Here is a 16703-nt window from a genome sequence, read left to right on the forward strand (position 1 = left end):
GAAAAACTCAAAAAAAAAAAAACTGATACAGCAAAAAAGAAGGAACCTTAGGGATGCCCGCATGAGGGAGAGATCCTATCCCAGGATGGACAAGTGATTTACCAGGACTATTAAAGAAAAAATAGCTTTTACACTCTACAACTACGTATTTGACTAGAGTTCATTCAGATAGGGTTGAGGGATGGGTGGGAACGAAGTCCACAGCGAAGGCGAGGCAGAGGCGCAGTTCAAAGCAAGAATCACCATGGGGACTAACAGGCAATTCAGAATCAGAAATCAAGGATGCTGTCAGGCTGGTCCACAATGCTTGATTTTCTGTCAAAATTCACAGGAACTTGTGGTCTGATTTCAAAATTACAAGTAATAACTGAAATACTAACCAGTCAACCAAAACATACAGATCTCTGTCTCTGAATCCAGAGAGTTAAACTCAAACCAAAACCAAAGAGGGAGACATTTGTCAGCTCAAAGGAGAAGTTAGATGACAGTTCACATGTTTTAAAGTTTCAACAGGAAATAATGAAACAAGCATTGTCTGGTCTGATTAGTCTGCTGGGGAAAGAATAATGGAATCCATTGAATTAAAGTCTTAAGGCTGGCAGTGGTAACGCAGCAGAGTGGAGGAAACTTCCTCAACACACTTGGAGCCCCATAGTAATAGTTTGTCTCAGTGTTGTTGCTGACCATGCTCATCCTTTTTATGACCACAGTCTATTTATCTTCTAATGGCTACTTACAGCAGGATAATGCCCGATGCCAAAAAAAAAAAAAAAAAAAATCAAACACTTTCATTTGGTTACTTGAACACAACAAAGAGTTCACTGTTCTCCAGAGCCACCAGATCACTGGTTAATAGGCTGCCTTTGGGATGTGGTGAAACTGTGAAACTGAAAATTCCCATTTTGAACGTGCAAAAAGCTACTGTAACTGCATGATTTTGTAAGGATTTAACAGATAATAAACATTTTGAGTGGTGTTGTCAATATCTTTAAATCGAAGCCATAAAAACTAGGCGGTGGAACCAAAACATGGGGTACAGCTGGGTTCCATGTAAACTCCCTACTTCACAGCGAACTGAGGCCTTCTTCTGTTTATTTCAGTCATACTGAAACAAATTGTTTTTCAATTGCCTTCTTTATTTGTGCTTGTTGAATTTCACTTTTTTACTGTAAAACATTAATATGAGGTAATTTAGTTTTTTGTATTGCCGTCAAAATTCATGAAGTACATTTTTTGTACAGTTCCTTCTCTAAAATCATGGTTGACTGTGTCAGCAGTTCAGTGAGCTGTTTTCTGACTCATTTTTCATGGTTTCCCCTTTCCTCATCAATGCCTGATTTAGACAAATCACTTCCACCCTCAAAAAACTATTTCTGTACAACCCTCCCCCTGTGCAAAGCTTTTAAATAAGTCAAAGTTACTTGATCATATAAATTATTGCAGCAGGAAAGCTGCTGTTTGTGCCTAGAGCACTTTAACAAATAAAAAGGTATTAAATGCTTGTTTGTGTAAAGTGTACAATGTCTATGAAGAGGCACAAACAAGGAACAAAATTGGTTAGGGAAAAAAAACAGGATAACACACGCAGTGCATATTATTTTATATATGGAAGAAATACAGTACAATCAGAATCCAAATCTCTTTTTTTTCTAAATATAATAACATCGAATTTTTGTCCTGCATAACTGTGTAGCTAAAATTCACCTAGAAAAAAATCACCTCCAGAAATTCAGAAAAAAAATCATCTACCATTTTTTTTTATTTTATTGAATAATATAACATTACGTGTCACAAAGAAAATTACAAAACAATGAGTAATGTACCATCTTACAAGCAACATACTGTAATAAAGTCTGAGCACCCAATAAAGAATAAAAAACATTATGTAAGATAAAAAAAAATAATAATAATAATTGTAAGGTATTAAAACAACCAACAGATTATAAACAATTAAGAAGGGAAAAGGTACTAGGTTGAATAAACTGATAAATTATTTTCATCTGCCAAAATGTATCTGTTAAATTTACTTTCTAGAATAAAGCTAGAAAAATATTGGAATATTATTACATGTATTATTATTATTATTATTATTATTATTATTATTATATACTGGTCCCCATCTCGGATGATTTACAGGGTTTTTTCAGGAAGAGCATCCGGCCTAAAACTGCAAAACAACAAGGACGCAGGCACGTGCGCACAGAAGGAAAGTAAAGGAAATAGACCCCCAAAGGTGTCACGTGATCCCCATTAGGCTAAATAGGCTCCCTCTACCACAACTTTATGACGTTGTAGCAACGGTTGTCGAGGAGCCTCTTCTATCTTCTTGGCTCACCAGCGGTAACGCCCACTCGGGGAGGTTTTGCTCCTTTTTTCTGCTTTCTTTTTCTCTTGCAGAGGGACTGCTCCATTCATTGGGCTGGGCTGGCAGGCAGGCGGGCGGGCGGCAGGCAAGCAAGCAAAGCAAAGCGCAGGAGCGGCAAGAGCAACATCAGCGACGTCTAATAATGATGGTCTCTGACTGAGAACGCCAGGCCACTTTCAACTACGTTCCCTCCGCCAGCCGTTTCCGACTTCGTCTAATCGATTCAAGACCTAAAAAACGCGAAGCCTCCGCTCAGGAATGGAATTCCAATGTCTCCGTAGGATACTGGAAGTCTAGTGCTTCTTTTTTTGTCAACCTGCCGCGCGGAAATAGACTGATTTCCTCAACGCTGCTGCAGACGTACCACTCCTCTCGGCCCATTTAACCATCCGCACATTTTATTTTATTTTATTTTAATCTTTTAAATTATTTTTGGGAGTGTTTAACGAAACTGGACACATTTGGGACCGCTTGCTTTATCGCTCCACATCAGAAGACGTGCCTGTGTGTGCTTTCGCTGCCTGTATGATGCCGACACATTTGCGGTTCCGGAGAAGGTCATTCCTTGGGCTTTTATTCCTTTTTTCATTGTCCACCTCGGCATTGTACTTCATCTACTCCGCCCCCGGAATCGGTAAGTCTGTTTTAATTGAGTCTTTTGATGGAGGGGGGCAAGAAATAAGGAAAATGTTTGACGAAAGGATGATGGGATGTTGTTTCTATGGGCCGTTAGGTCATGTGTGACAGCACGGCCACGCGCTCCTGTTCACTATAGTCCATGATGAGACTCTGCGGGGATGCTGATCTTATAAGATCCATGTACCTGGCCAGGATCGTGATTTCCAGAGTGATTAGTATGGGGATTATGATCTTGCTGATGTTGCTAGGCCTTTTGGCGATGATTGAAACACTCATATGGGAAGCTGCTGACAATTTGTAATATTTCCAGTCACGTCAGAGAGATTCCATAGCTTTACTTTTTTAAAATAATCAGAATTATCATGAAGCCAAAGATCACAGGCAAATGTGGTTCAACTTGTGCTTGGATCACTTACAGACAAGTCACTCCTTACACCATGAGCTGCCCGTTAGTCACATGCAGTTGTGTAATATCACATGTCCCGAATTCCTCATCATTATTAATTCAGTGTCTGATCATCCTTTTTCTTTTGTCACTTTTTTGCTGCTCTATTTACATGTGGAGCTGTATCATCAGTCTTCCAGTTATTAAAGCTTTTTTCTCCTTTCCCCTCCCTTTATTGTAACTGTCTATCTCATCAGTCCAGATACTGAAGTTTAAATATTTGTGTTTAAATGTTTGTTTAGCTTTCAAGATATTAACAATTTTACAGTTTTTGACAAACTTGCAATTGCATTTATCTTTTGTGCAAACATGATAATAGTCTCTCTGTTAGTTTAGGAAACTGTTGAATGTGCAAATGAATCGCCAGCAGCACAACGGCCGATGTTCTCTTTTTGAATTGAGAAGAGGAAGGTTTAAAAGGAAATGAATTGGGTGAAAGGTACAGCCGGTCATCCAGGTAGATAGCTGAGATCTACTCCTTTGAAAGCCCCATTTTCTAGTCACTAGTTTAACTCTTTAAACTAGTGACTCAGTGACTCGGGTTAAACTCACTGTGTGAGTTTAACCCGGAAAAATTATTGACATGATTTTCAATATGTTGCATTTTTCTGCGCCATGGATCCCTGGGTAAAGTCTCACAAGTCCCAGGAACGGGTGGACCTAAGATCAAGCTCCATTAACATTTTTTTTTTTAGATAATTTTTTCTTCTCAAATTCCTAATTTTTCAGTAATTTTCAAGCATGTTTTTAGGATCTTCCTATGTTTTTATATTCCATTTTCTTACTTAAACTACAGTTGAAAATAAAATGAAACTACTCTAATTTATTATCTGTCGTCATATATAGATCTATTTTTTATGACAAATACTTTTTATTGGGTATATTATATCAGGTAAAAAATTACCCGGCAAAGTGATGGTTTAACTTTTTATAGCGAAACTGTTCTAGGGTTAAGCCAGGCTTTGGAAACCCAATTCACATTAGAATTGGACGAATGTCAAACTGGAATCAAAGCACTTTCAAAAAATCGTTAGCGTTGTAAGCGAGATAAAAGTTAGCCTGGTATTGTTAGTTTATGTGCAATTACTAATTGAAAGGCATATTGTTCATGTGAAATCAGGAAGAATGCAACTCCCTATGGATCGTCAAAATGGTTATTGATCCATTTTTGCTTTTTACCAGCTGAAAACAAAAGAAGATCAATAGTTGAATCAATTATTACATGCAGGACACATTATCGACAGTAAGCCATAGATAGTGTAAGTAATCCTTTCTCCAAATAGAAACAATTAAGCAAGTTAATAATCTACTACTTGGTAGAAAAATAATTAATTATTTATTTTCTCAGTAACTTTCCAGCTCGGGGTTTCATTGACTGGTTGCTGCTCGTAGGTCTATTCATTCTGCAGCGTGTGGACTAATGTCGGACTTTAATGGACTGGATGCTTACTGGGAGGGGGGTTGCTTTAGAAATGGAACAAGGAACAGCAGCACCAGTTCATAAATGGTTAATTATAAATGGTAACCCGGAGCAAGGCAGCTTTTGCTGCTGTTCCTAAGTGCTTCAGTTTATGTGCTTTGTAGCCGCCCCGGACTGGGAAATCATGTGAGAGGGGGAAGCCTCCACTACTCAGTCATAAGGTGGAATGATTTAATCAGTGGGGGTAAGATTGGATCACAGGCAGTCTTTGACATGGTAGAATCTGTGACCAGAACAGGCTGCTTGTCCTGGATCCGCACCGGCCCATGTGGCTGCTGTCATTTCAGGACAGGCAGCACAGAGGTAGCAACCTCTAACAGGATGCACTGTGAGTGTTTTATGATCCGATTATCTTCTCTTAGGTATCATATTGTCATAAAGTTCTAACATTAGCTTAGGTTAGAAAGATAAGACAAGTGTGAAACAAACAAAAGTGGAATAAATAAGGATTTATGTTAATCAATTTTAATGTTTTATCAGCTTGTTTAAGATTATTTCTCCATATTGGAGTGTGAACAGTTAGCTTTTAGCTGATATATTCTGTTAAGAGCAAGGAAGAACACAACTGTAGTGAGAGCTAAGTGCAGCTTAAGTGAAACGAGTGGATCCATTACATTTCACTGAATTCAAGCAACATTGTCTAACACTAATGTAAAAGAAACATCTAGACACTAACAGATTTGATAAGTCCGAATAGAAAGAGTTGAAAAAAATAATGACAGGAAAATGAGCCAATAAGGATGAGAGGAGGGAGGGAAAAAAAAGTAGAGTTGGCCTGCACATCGGGGAACCCATTCAGAGCACCTGCACAGGGCTTCCTGTGATATCCACGTGGCCTCGGCGCAGGATGCCCCAAATTCGCTGCTTTGTCCGTTTCTCTCATCCTATTCGCCGACTGCTTTCTCTCAGTTTCTCCGTCTCCCTGTGTTTACATGCACCAACGCCCCAGCCTCTACAGTGTATGATGCCCTTGAGCCTGGATGTTGACTGATGCAGGCTGGGGATGCAGGGCACAGCTGGGCCTCATTGCAGCAGTTTATTTAATTAAAACATGAGAGGATCCCATTGGAGCGAGCACAAGGGAAGACGCTTTGTCTATTTATAGGTCCAAACGTACATACCCTCAGACGCGCACTCTCTCCGCCCGCAGCCGGGGAGTGCAAAAAAGACAAGAGAACAGGTGCTTCTCTTTGTCACTACACATCCTTTTTATCACCTTGTCGACGTGATTAGGTGCATGTTCATGTGTTTGTGCTTCTGTTTACATGTAAACTTGTTACTGATTTTTTTATTTTTTATTTGGTTATGTTGAGGGACAGTGTTTTCAATGTCAACGTCACCTCAAAGCAAGTAAATGCATTTAGATAGCAAGACACACAGAATGATTTGTTTTATTAAAGCAACTTTAGACTGTTTTGCACAACTGTGGTAAAACCAGCAATTAAAGAGGTCACCTTCAACACACATCTATTTATTCATTTTTAGTGGGAGAGATCGTTTGTGGTAAGTCATGCACTTGTTTGTGACTAAAAGTGAACTTGTGCACAGAGAAGGCTGTTTTGCCAGACTAAAAAAGACTCATTCTGACTTGTTCTTGTAAAATGAGTGAAGATTTGACTGTTCGTCTTCTTACGTAAGATAACTATTTTTAGTGTTCTTGCAGTATTATTAACACAGCTGTTGGTCCTCTTGTGTGTGTGTGTTTTTTTTTTTTATGTAATTGATCATTTTTATTTTTTGAGGTTTTTTTTATTTATTTAGAATGGGTTGCCTATTAAAATATGCATAAAAACTGAGTTATTATGAGTAGGTTTCAGACAATGTAAGCATCATACTATAAAGAAATATCAGATGAATTAGCACATTTAATAAAATAAAATATCTATGAGATTCTGATCAGAGGAAGCTTGTTAGTAAGATAGATTTTAAGTTGTTTTTGTGTCAGATAGCATTAGTTCATTAGTTTTTATGTTGCATAGCCTCTTTGTTTGCTTTAGGATGTTTGTTAAAAAACTCAATTTTTAGAGCTCGTATTACAGAACTGAGTGGCTTAAATACCGTTTGCTGTTTCGTATAAAAGGCATTTCTTGTTGTGAATGTTTGCTTAAAGCAAATGCTGGCTGTTCTTAGCCTGGTGAGGTTTTTGCAAATTATATAGTATATTGCCCATATCCCAAAGCACGGTGAACCATGTCCAGTACTTTGTGGAAGATAACTGGCATGTTAGCTGTGTTTTCAATGCTTGGTATTTTGGTCGCAGTGGCACTAGTTGGTGCCTGGGCGGTTTGCTTGCACTGTGGCTGTGCTGTTTGAGTTTTGCTGAAGAACTATTTGAGTTAGGTTGCATACTATGTTGGGTTTGTGGGTGCAGATAAAGGGAGGATTGGTTCTGGGTTACTGGCAAACACTTTTGAGCCCTCTCTGTTTGTCGTAAGCTTAACTCAACAAAATATGGGTTATTTGGGACCTTTTTTGTTGTCTGTTTTCCACACATAAACATTTTTACTAATATATGTGGAAATACTGGGAAACTGTGTTGTAAAATATTAGTATTTGGGTTTGGATTAGGTAAAAAGTTATGCTATGACTGAGATGTTGACATTGTGTTATGTCAAATGCGTGTCATAATTCTAAGTTACTTCTAAACTTCTACCGAAAAGGTTGGTCAATGTTTGTTTGTTTGTTTGGTAATGCTGTTCTGTTGAGTACTTCTGTTTGTCTCAAACATCTCAAGCCTCCCGGATCAGGCTTCAGTTTGCTCCAAACACGGTATGTCAAAGCCACAGCTTTGCTACCATGTCCTGAGAAGTTGAGTACAAATACACCGTAAACTTTTTTTTTTCCTTTCATTCAAATGAGGATTCAAATGCTTTAGAAGCACAGCAAGAGCATTTAATTCCTGGAAAATGTCCCTTACCAGCATGACTACCTCTCCTACAAAAAATAAAGGAAAACCTTTATGATCATTACTGAAACACTCATTGTTTATATTTTACCACATAAAAGTTGATAGTTATTTTTTTATTTGTTTATTTAGATTAAGCAACTGAATTTTATTTAGTATGGAAGGTTAGCATCAAATTGAAATATTAGCTTTACTGCTGACTTCAATAAAACCTCATTAAATGGAGCTTAAAGGTTCGTTTGAAAGCTGGTGTGTCCTTTAGGCTGAAATTTACAACATGTCAAACACCTGAAGCAGTCAAAAAGACTGCACTTGTAAAAGTTCCTCTTCCTCACAGAAACAAGTAGTTGTGCTTAGGGCTGCCATGATTAGTCGACTATTGGACGACTAATCAAGTTTTAAAATAGTCCACAACTAATTTAATAGTCGATTAGTCGTTACTTTATATTATATGGAGTCAGAGTTTAGTAAAGTTGGAAGTTATAATGGCATTATGCCAGTATTTTGGACTATTTTGGCATTTATTAAGGTTTTTTAGGCTAATTTGGAGTTTAGCTAAAATTTCAACTGCAAGCTAGCTATTTTGGCTAATTTAGGCTTTTTTTGGTATTTTAGGCTAATTTGGAGTTGTTGTTGACTAATTTAGGCTTTTTTCAGTTCTTTTAGGTTAATTTGGCATTTAACTTATATTTTAAATGGCTATCAGCTTCAGCGATTTGTGCTTTACATCCAGTGTGTGCAGAAAAAATTATCAGTGATTGGTTAACTACTAAAATAATAATTTGTGGCAGCACTAGTTATGCTATTAGACTACACAGGTATAGACGACTTCATAGTTTGTTCAGAATATCAGTATTTTCATCCAGCAACTATGCTGACAGATTTGAACAAGCACACACCAGCTGACACCAAAACATGATGGAATCGCACCGTAACATCTAGAAGCTTCATGGCAAAGGAATGATAACATTCCCCCTCCTTCTTATGACCTCTTTGTTTGATTTTAGTTCATTTATTGGAGTGGTAAGCGAATCTTTACAAAGTTCTTTGAATTGCAAGAAAAAGGTATACTCATGAGCATGAAAGTGCAAGGCATGTAAAATGCACTTAGTATGTGAATTAAGTCTAAAATTACATCTCAGAACTTAATGTTCTTCATGTGGAGCATCAAGAGGAGAAGCAAATTGGAAGTATGAACATTAGCGGTAAAAAAATACACCATGAATATCACATTTTTTTATTCCCAGCCATGATCTAACAACAACTATGTGTCATCTTTTCTTATGCAGAGTTCAAACAAAAAAATGACATATACAATATATATAACCTGTTGTATGTAAGTGCAATAGTTTCCACTGGACTCGTAGAGGAAAAAAAAACCTCATGGTATTTTTTGCCTTATGTAATGTTTCTGTTAAGGGTATAGGAACTAATGAAAAGGAAAAAATAATAATTCTGTTGGTTTATTAAAAGCAAACCCCATGCAAAAAAGAACTGATTGTGAAACTAAAAATTCTAATAAGCCTTTCTCCAAACTTGCCCTCCCTCTGTCTGACTTGACTTGATGATTTTGACTCTTTAGCCTTTTTTAGATCATCAGTATTTAAATATTATTTTGCTGTTTTAATGTCATTTTAGTTTTTTCAAAGGCAAGTTATTTATCCATATGGAGCATATATTTTTTTTTTACCACACATCTTAACTTGAGCAGTCACAATAACCGGCACGTGTTGTGGAGGTAGATTAACCTGTTTAGAGGAATCTGAGGAATAGTTATCACACAAACAAAACGAGAACTGTTCTGACCAGGGGTGTCAAGGCCTCCAGGGCCTGCCTCCAGCTGTTTTTTTCAGAAATCACACCTTATTTGATGCAGATTACCTGGATCATGTGTGTTCAGCCAATGAGGAGCTTCAACAGCAGGTTGGTTGGAAAACCCGTAGGATACCAGCTCTTGAGGCCTGGAGTTTGACATCCCTTGATTAGATGTTTTTCTCTACTGCCTTAAAATGAAAATAAAAAAAGGATCCAGCAAAATAAGGTCTGATAATAATGCTGACATTTCACACATGTTTGTTTCTAAACTGACCCTTTCAAAACCACTCTTCAGCTTTTGAAAACTCTGTGTAGAATTTCGACCATCTCCTTCACCCTTGCCTATTAAATTCACCCGTTCAGCAAAATCAACCCACTTCTGTTAAGTTTAGTGATACATAAGGTAACTTTTTGTCAGACAAAAAAATTAAGTCAAAACCAAGATAACAATCACACATAAAGATTTAGAAAAGATTGTTGCTGAACAGTGTGGTTGCTCAGGCATGTACGATTAGAGTCTGCTGTTTGACATTTTAGGCACAGTTGCCATGGATCCCTTGGACCTTCTACCACCAGGAATTGACTTTTTTTCTTTTTTATTGCCGGTGTAACCACAGAAACATGCATTCCTTTCCCCAATGATAATCTTGACGTCAAGTCCCTGTAAAGACTGTGTTATCTTAACTGAGATATTGTTACTCACCTCCACAAATGTCATAACAGAAAGTACAAATAACTGGCTGGATTTACTCAGCCAAGTTTAAACTGGATTGCTTCATTATTAAAATAAACATGTCACTGAAGGTATTTCTTCATCTCTAGACCTTTCTGCGTGTGTTAATATTTTTCCTTTAATGTAGCAACCATCTATTGTAAACGTGTGCAAGCCAGTGTCATGTGCCTGAGGACTCCGGTCACAAAGGAATTTAGTTACTTATTAATAAAGTTAAGTCGAGTTAATAAAGTTAGGTTGAGTTGTCTCTTCAGGGGGACCAGGCATTCTCATTCGAAAAATCCAACCGTTTCTGACCCATCATGGCTGCACAAATGCCTCCATACATCCACACATACTCACATGTGCACACATTTTGATACAATACTGCAAACATAATTTCTTGAAAGATAGAAAAAATATTAAAAATGGTACAACTTTCTTGGGGGAAAGTAAAACTTGCCTGTTGCATTGTGGCTGTGTTTAAGACACATGAGGTCTTGTTATTCCCTTAGCACCTCAATTATAGTAAAGGCCACACCATTAATTGGTTGTCTGGCTATTCTTATTAGATTAGCTATAGCATTTTATTAAAGCTAGATCAAATGGCTGTCTAGGTTAAGTCCTACAATCTAATTTAATATATTAACCCAAAACAACGTTTTTTAGTCTCCCACATACATTGATTTAGCTTTTTATTTAAGCAGCTTTAAGTAAAAAGAAAATGTTTCGATTTGCTTCTTTGAAGGTATTCAAAAAAACGTTGGCTTCGGGGATAGTTTTCAGGTGTGTTGACATTTACTTCACTTCCTGTTTAGAAAGCCTCTTCATTATATTGGTCTATACAATAGAATGATTATTTCTGTCTGCTGAAAAGTTCCTTTTTTGAAACAGCCTTGTTCTGTGCCACTGTGTCATGGTGTGTATGGTGTTTAGGTTTAGTATCTTCTTGTTTAAGCGGTTGAGCTTGTTTATCTTAAACATATTCAATAGAACGCTGTTCTCCTTAAATTTAATATATTATAAAAGGAGCCCATTTTTCTGGGTCTCAAAACCCCAACGGTTACACCCCTTTAGGTTCAGAGGCGGGCTTTTACGCCCCTGAGGGCTCTGCATGAATGGGCATTGTGCCTTTTATTGAGAAACAACTGCATTAAATGGCTCATATTTATCTTTTTAAAAGCATCAGAGAACATTTAAATAGTTTGACTTATTATAGTGCTTCAAATTTCTCAATCCGCTTCTAATAATTTCTACCAGTCATTCCTGTCTGCATGTATTAATTAGGAGGACATCATACAAAAATGTCTGTCTTTTTGTCAGTGGTTGCCTCAGTTTGCCAGCTGATATTTCTGTTCTTTGTTTGACTCAGACTGAATTTTCCAGGGAAGTTTCATATGTTCAGAAGATGTTTTTTCATTTTCATTGGAAACCATTATGTTTTCATTTTGGTTTCTTTGTGGGTTCTTTTCTGCGCTGTTGCTTTTTTTTTCTGGTGCGTCATCCTATTCTTCTGCACTCCTCAGTAGAATTTGCTGCGTTATGTATGTTAATGGTAGCACTTTTAAATTGTAAATTCATGTATATGAAAAAAAGTGTTGTTTGCAGCATATTTATGTATATGCTGCAAATAACAGCATATATATATATATATATATATGCTCATGTGAGCATATATAGTGCTCACGTGAGCATATATATTAAATGCTCACGTGAGCACTTAATATATGCTCACGTGAGCATATATAGTGTTCACGTGAGCATTTCATTTCCTTATTTGCAATAAAAGTAACAGAGCTACCAATTAACTACTTATTTGTTGATTTCTGCAAATAGTTTTTACTCTGATAGGAGTATTACACTCATTGATTTATTATTGATGTTTTACATTTTATATATGTCGTTTGGCCTATTGGGCTTGCCATATTGTCAAACGTCATTTTTTTTTTCTTTCAAACTGTATCTTTAATAAGGCGAGGTGCACCTCTCCCAGTCACTCTATTGAAAAAAACAAAAAAATATCTAGTCAAATAACAGAAAAAATCCAGAGGAAGAATATATATTTTTAAAAGCCTTTTAATGATTTACATAACCTGTTTTTTCACAGATTGATGACCGTGCATTTGTCTGACTTCCTCATGTAGTTTATTTTCCTCATCCAACCACAGCACTTAAACGTTGGGCTGCGTTTCTCCTAAATTTGTTGAGTAAATAAACAGATAGAGAAGTAGAAGATCCCCCGCACACACACGCATACACACAGTCATGTTCTGTCAGACGACCTGTGGCCACCCCCTGCAGTCTACATGTTTGATCACCTGTAGGTGGTGAGCGAAGACAGATGTCTGTAGTTTAAAGTCAAACTTTGCTGAAGTGATGTACACCAGGCATGTTGCTCCTAAGCTATTACTGAAGCACGAACAGTGAGATAATATGTGATTATTATCATGTAAGGACATACTTAGTGTCAAACGTTGGACTTTAATAGATGTTTACTGAACATGCCACCAAATCCTGGCTTCTGAACAGACCACATACCTGTTGATTACCGAGCAGACGTTATGCACATTTAGACGTTGATCACATGTTACTGAAATGATGTGTTGGTTTTAAAGCAGTCTCATATGAATTTAAAGAAAACAACTTTACTAAGAAAAAATTGTCGCCCATTATTAAATGTACAGTGAATTTCAGAATAAGTTTCCAAACACCTTAAGTAGTATTTAATTTTTTTACTAAAATACACTATAAACATGCAACTTTGTTGTACTTTTTGCAATGCTAATAAAAGTAATTCACTCATTGTCACTATACATTTTATGTTCTCATGTGATGAGGTGGTGAATATTATCTAGACCACCAGAGGGGTTTGGGACAAAAGCTATTTCAGTCCTGTATGGGGGTTAAATATGGAAACCAGTGTGAAAGGCCTTTGTTTGTTCTTTTTCTGCATGTTGCCTCACATTATGCAGCAACCGTGGTCGAGCGGTATCCTAGCTGCCTACTCTGAAACATTTGCTCAATCAGCAGGAGTAACCTCCAGCTATGAAGAGTCCTCATGCTTCTGCCGGGGGGCATAGGCAAAAAGAGCAGTTTGGGGGATAATAGGCAGTATGGTATGTGTGATTGGGAACCAGAAGGGGGAGGGGAAAGTGTCGGATCATCTTTGAGGTATTTATACAGTATATATGTGCTGTTTACTGTGAAGATTATGCAAAAAGTGCATAGAAAATAGACAGAGGGCTGTTGAATAAAAAAAAAGATTCATGATGGTGGCTCATGTGCTAAATGACAACAGTCAATAGGTTTATAGACAATTTTATAGTACATGTATTGTAATAACTTCTCAAAAAAAACAAAGAACCAAAACTTCAAGAAAATGTAGTTTAAAGTCATTTTAATTCATTCAAAGCCACTGTTGAACTATTCAATTTTCTTCAAACAGCCAACTCCCTTGTACAACTGAACTCTGGTAATATTTACATTTACTGGAAGAGCTTCCTTCACCTTTAAGTATGAATATAACTAAAGCCTACAAATTTACAGACAGTTACTTGTATTTTCAACTAGGATAGGCCATTGATTTTGTTACCTGGTAAGTAGAGAGCAAATAAACCTAAACAGTACAGTGAAGATAAGTTCTATTCGATAATACTGGTCTTTGAAATGTGTAACACTACGTTCTTGGACAATGTGATCACAACTCTTATAAAAACATTTATTTTATTGAAAGGTAATAACGTATTTAATCTAGTTCAAAATGATTGGGTAAACCACTTCAGCTGCTCAAACAAAGGCCTACTAAGAGCCTTTACGTACTTTGCAATGTTAAAGTCCAAAAGTCATAGCATGTTCATAAAACATAGAGATAAAATCAGAATAAATGCACATTTTGTTTGTTCTTATCAGCGACATACTATATTTCAAATATGGGCGTGTTCAGGAGCCATTTTCTGCCTTCTCTGGGGATCACATTAAATTGTGCAAATCAACAACCAAGGTTTTTATTTGCCCGCAGAAGGAAAGTCTTGGCCTGTTTTCTTAACCAGCTTATCTTAAAAATTCAGCTGAGTCATGTAAAAAAAATGTTTATGTCAGTGTTTTAATGTGTGTCATTATTTCTCATTAACATACCAGAATAAACCCTCTTTCTGTTTTTTTTTTTTTTTTTTTTTAACATTTGAACATGTGAAAATAATTATTTACCCATTATAGTTTCTTTCAACACTAATGAATAAAGTGAAAAAAATCCTTCAGGTTCTAAACACTTTCATCTGTGCTGCCATTTCCTTTTTGTGAAATAAGTTAAGCCTCTTTACAAATTGTCAACAAATCAAGAGCTTGCTGTGTCTGTGTGCATCCCCTTAATTTAGTTATCTCTTCTAATTCATTGAGTTTGTGGTTCTTTGCTGGCTAAGGAGTGTAACATCTATTCCTTGAAGCGTTTTACTTTAAAACCAAATCTGAAGAGCCATATTTTAGAGTCAAGTCAGTAAAGATGTTTGTAAAGTATGTGTGCAAAGCTGTTTATGTGATTATTATTCTCATATTTTTAATACTTAAAGAAAGGTTTCCTGCATTCTGTCTTGCTTTCACTTATCCATTTCTAGTAGAGATAGGGATGGAATATGCTTCACCGATATGCATATGGACTTGCAATCAGTTAGTGTCCATCCTTTACGTCTTGGATCATTTTTCCACTATATGCTGAAAGCAATGTAAAAACTATAGCTACTGGAGCTACGATGCCATTTATGTAATTCTATTATCCAATTCTGGTCCTTGTGTTTCTTAGGCCATGCATTGGCCCAGCAGACTTCAGGGATTCGGGGAAGAGTGCACATATGCGCACAAATTGGCACACACACTCACATACACATTTGGGACAGTCGAGCAGATGGAGGGGCAGAGGGACTAGTGCAAGACCAATTATGAACTCATACCAGACCTGATGTTGTTCCTGCTGGCATGTGTTAATGTATACTCTGAGTATCATATACCATCTTCCTTGAGCTGCACATTTGTATTTCTCTGAAAAACATTCTCCGTGACAAAACAAATTGTAAGAACCTGAATTGTCACTGCACTTTTTTTCCCCAACACTTCCTCCATAATCATTTGTTGTGGGTTGTCAGTTTAAAAAAAATGGGAACATCACAAACCAGTTGGACTACTTCCTAAAGTTGAACGTCAGATCTGGAAGCCTTTCTTTTTTTTTTTTAATTTCTTCTAAAGTAATAACTGTGCATATTAGACAATATTATGGAAATGACATCTCTAAAAGTTTAGTAAAACACCAAGAAGCTGCAATTGGCTTTCAAAAACTGTAACAAACACTGTCCCTTTATTACTGACAGTCTTCTGTGTTGCTCAGACATCTTTGTGTTTTCTGCTATTATCATCAAAAGATCATCAATGGACATTTTCAGTGCATACAAAAACAGTTGTCAAATAGGTAAAATCAAGTCTTTCGAATGTTACAGCCTTGATTATGTATCATTTATTCTTAAAATACTTTCTCAAAGGAACTAGAAGATCACATTTTTTTTAACCCTTGGTGCAAATATGCTTCTAACCCACCTTGGCTCCAAAACTATGTTAATTAGTATCTTCTTGAAAGCAAAAACATACGTTTTTTTTTTCATAACTGGAAATAGATTCAGGTGTCAAAGGGTTAAATTAAAAATCTGCAGGTATTTACAGACATGAAATGAAATGATGCAAAGCAGTTGAGTTTAGAACATGCATGCACTTGTTTTTTCTCCACTTAGTCTAGTTTTTCAGATATTCTACTTTTGTTCTTGTAGAAGCACAAACAATCTCTTGAAAGAAAATTAGGTCCCAGTGTTTAGAGTTGTGTGAATGTGCGTCCAAAATCAGGGACTAACGAGTCACGATTTTGATTTTATTTAGGATTTTTTTATTTAGCTGTTATTTAACAAGGTTAATCTCAATGCAATTAGGGACTTTTATTAAAAGTAGGATCTAACCAAGAGAACAACAACCCAGTCACATCAATACAAATCTAATAAAAGATTATTTACACACATTTTTTTCCACACAAAGCCTTTACACACAGACACGGTTGACTGCAGTTTTTGCACGCTTTGAACTCATTCAGAGTAACGAGGGCTCTAAGCTAATGTTTAGATTGTAAATTAGTCCAAGAATTTGGTCTCAACAATATTATTTCATATGAAGTAAAACAAGTATAACGAAAGAGACATTAAGACACCAGCTAACTTGTTCTACGCTGCTGCATTGAAAAAAAGAACTTCTTCTAATCTTCTTAATCTGTAACAGACAAATGGGGTTCTGTGATTATAATGGTTTCAGATGGGC

The 16703-nt window shown here is 36.6% G+C and overlaps 1 protein-coding gene across 1 annotated transcript in view; it reads left to right on the top strand.

Annotated features, from left to right (window-relative positions):
• Window positions 1-2277: 2277 nt before the first annotated feature.
• b4galt5 (UDP-Gal:betaGlcNAc beta 1,4- galactosyltransferase, polypeptide 5) overlaps window positions 2278-16703 on the top strand; it is a 29315-nt gene continuing 14889 nt past the window's right edge. The window contains exon 1 of the mRNA XM_024293065.2: window positions 2278-2999. Within this exon, the coding sequence (XP_024148833.1) occupies window positions 2891-2999 (109 nt within the window). The 5' untranslated portion in view covers window positions 2278-2890. The remainder of the gene's footprint in view (window positions 3000-16703) is intronic.

The sequence above is a fragment of the Oryzias melastigma genome, linkage group LG7, assembly GCF_002922805.2.
Source record: "Oryzias melastigma strain HK-1 linkage group LG7, ASM292280v2, whole genome shotgun sequence".
Taxonomy (NCBI): Eukaryota; Metazoa; Chordata; class Actinopteri; order Beloniformes; family Adrianichthyidae; genus Oryzias; species Oryzias melastigma.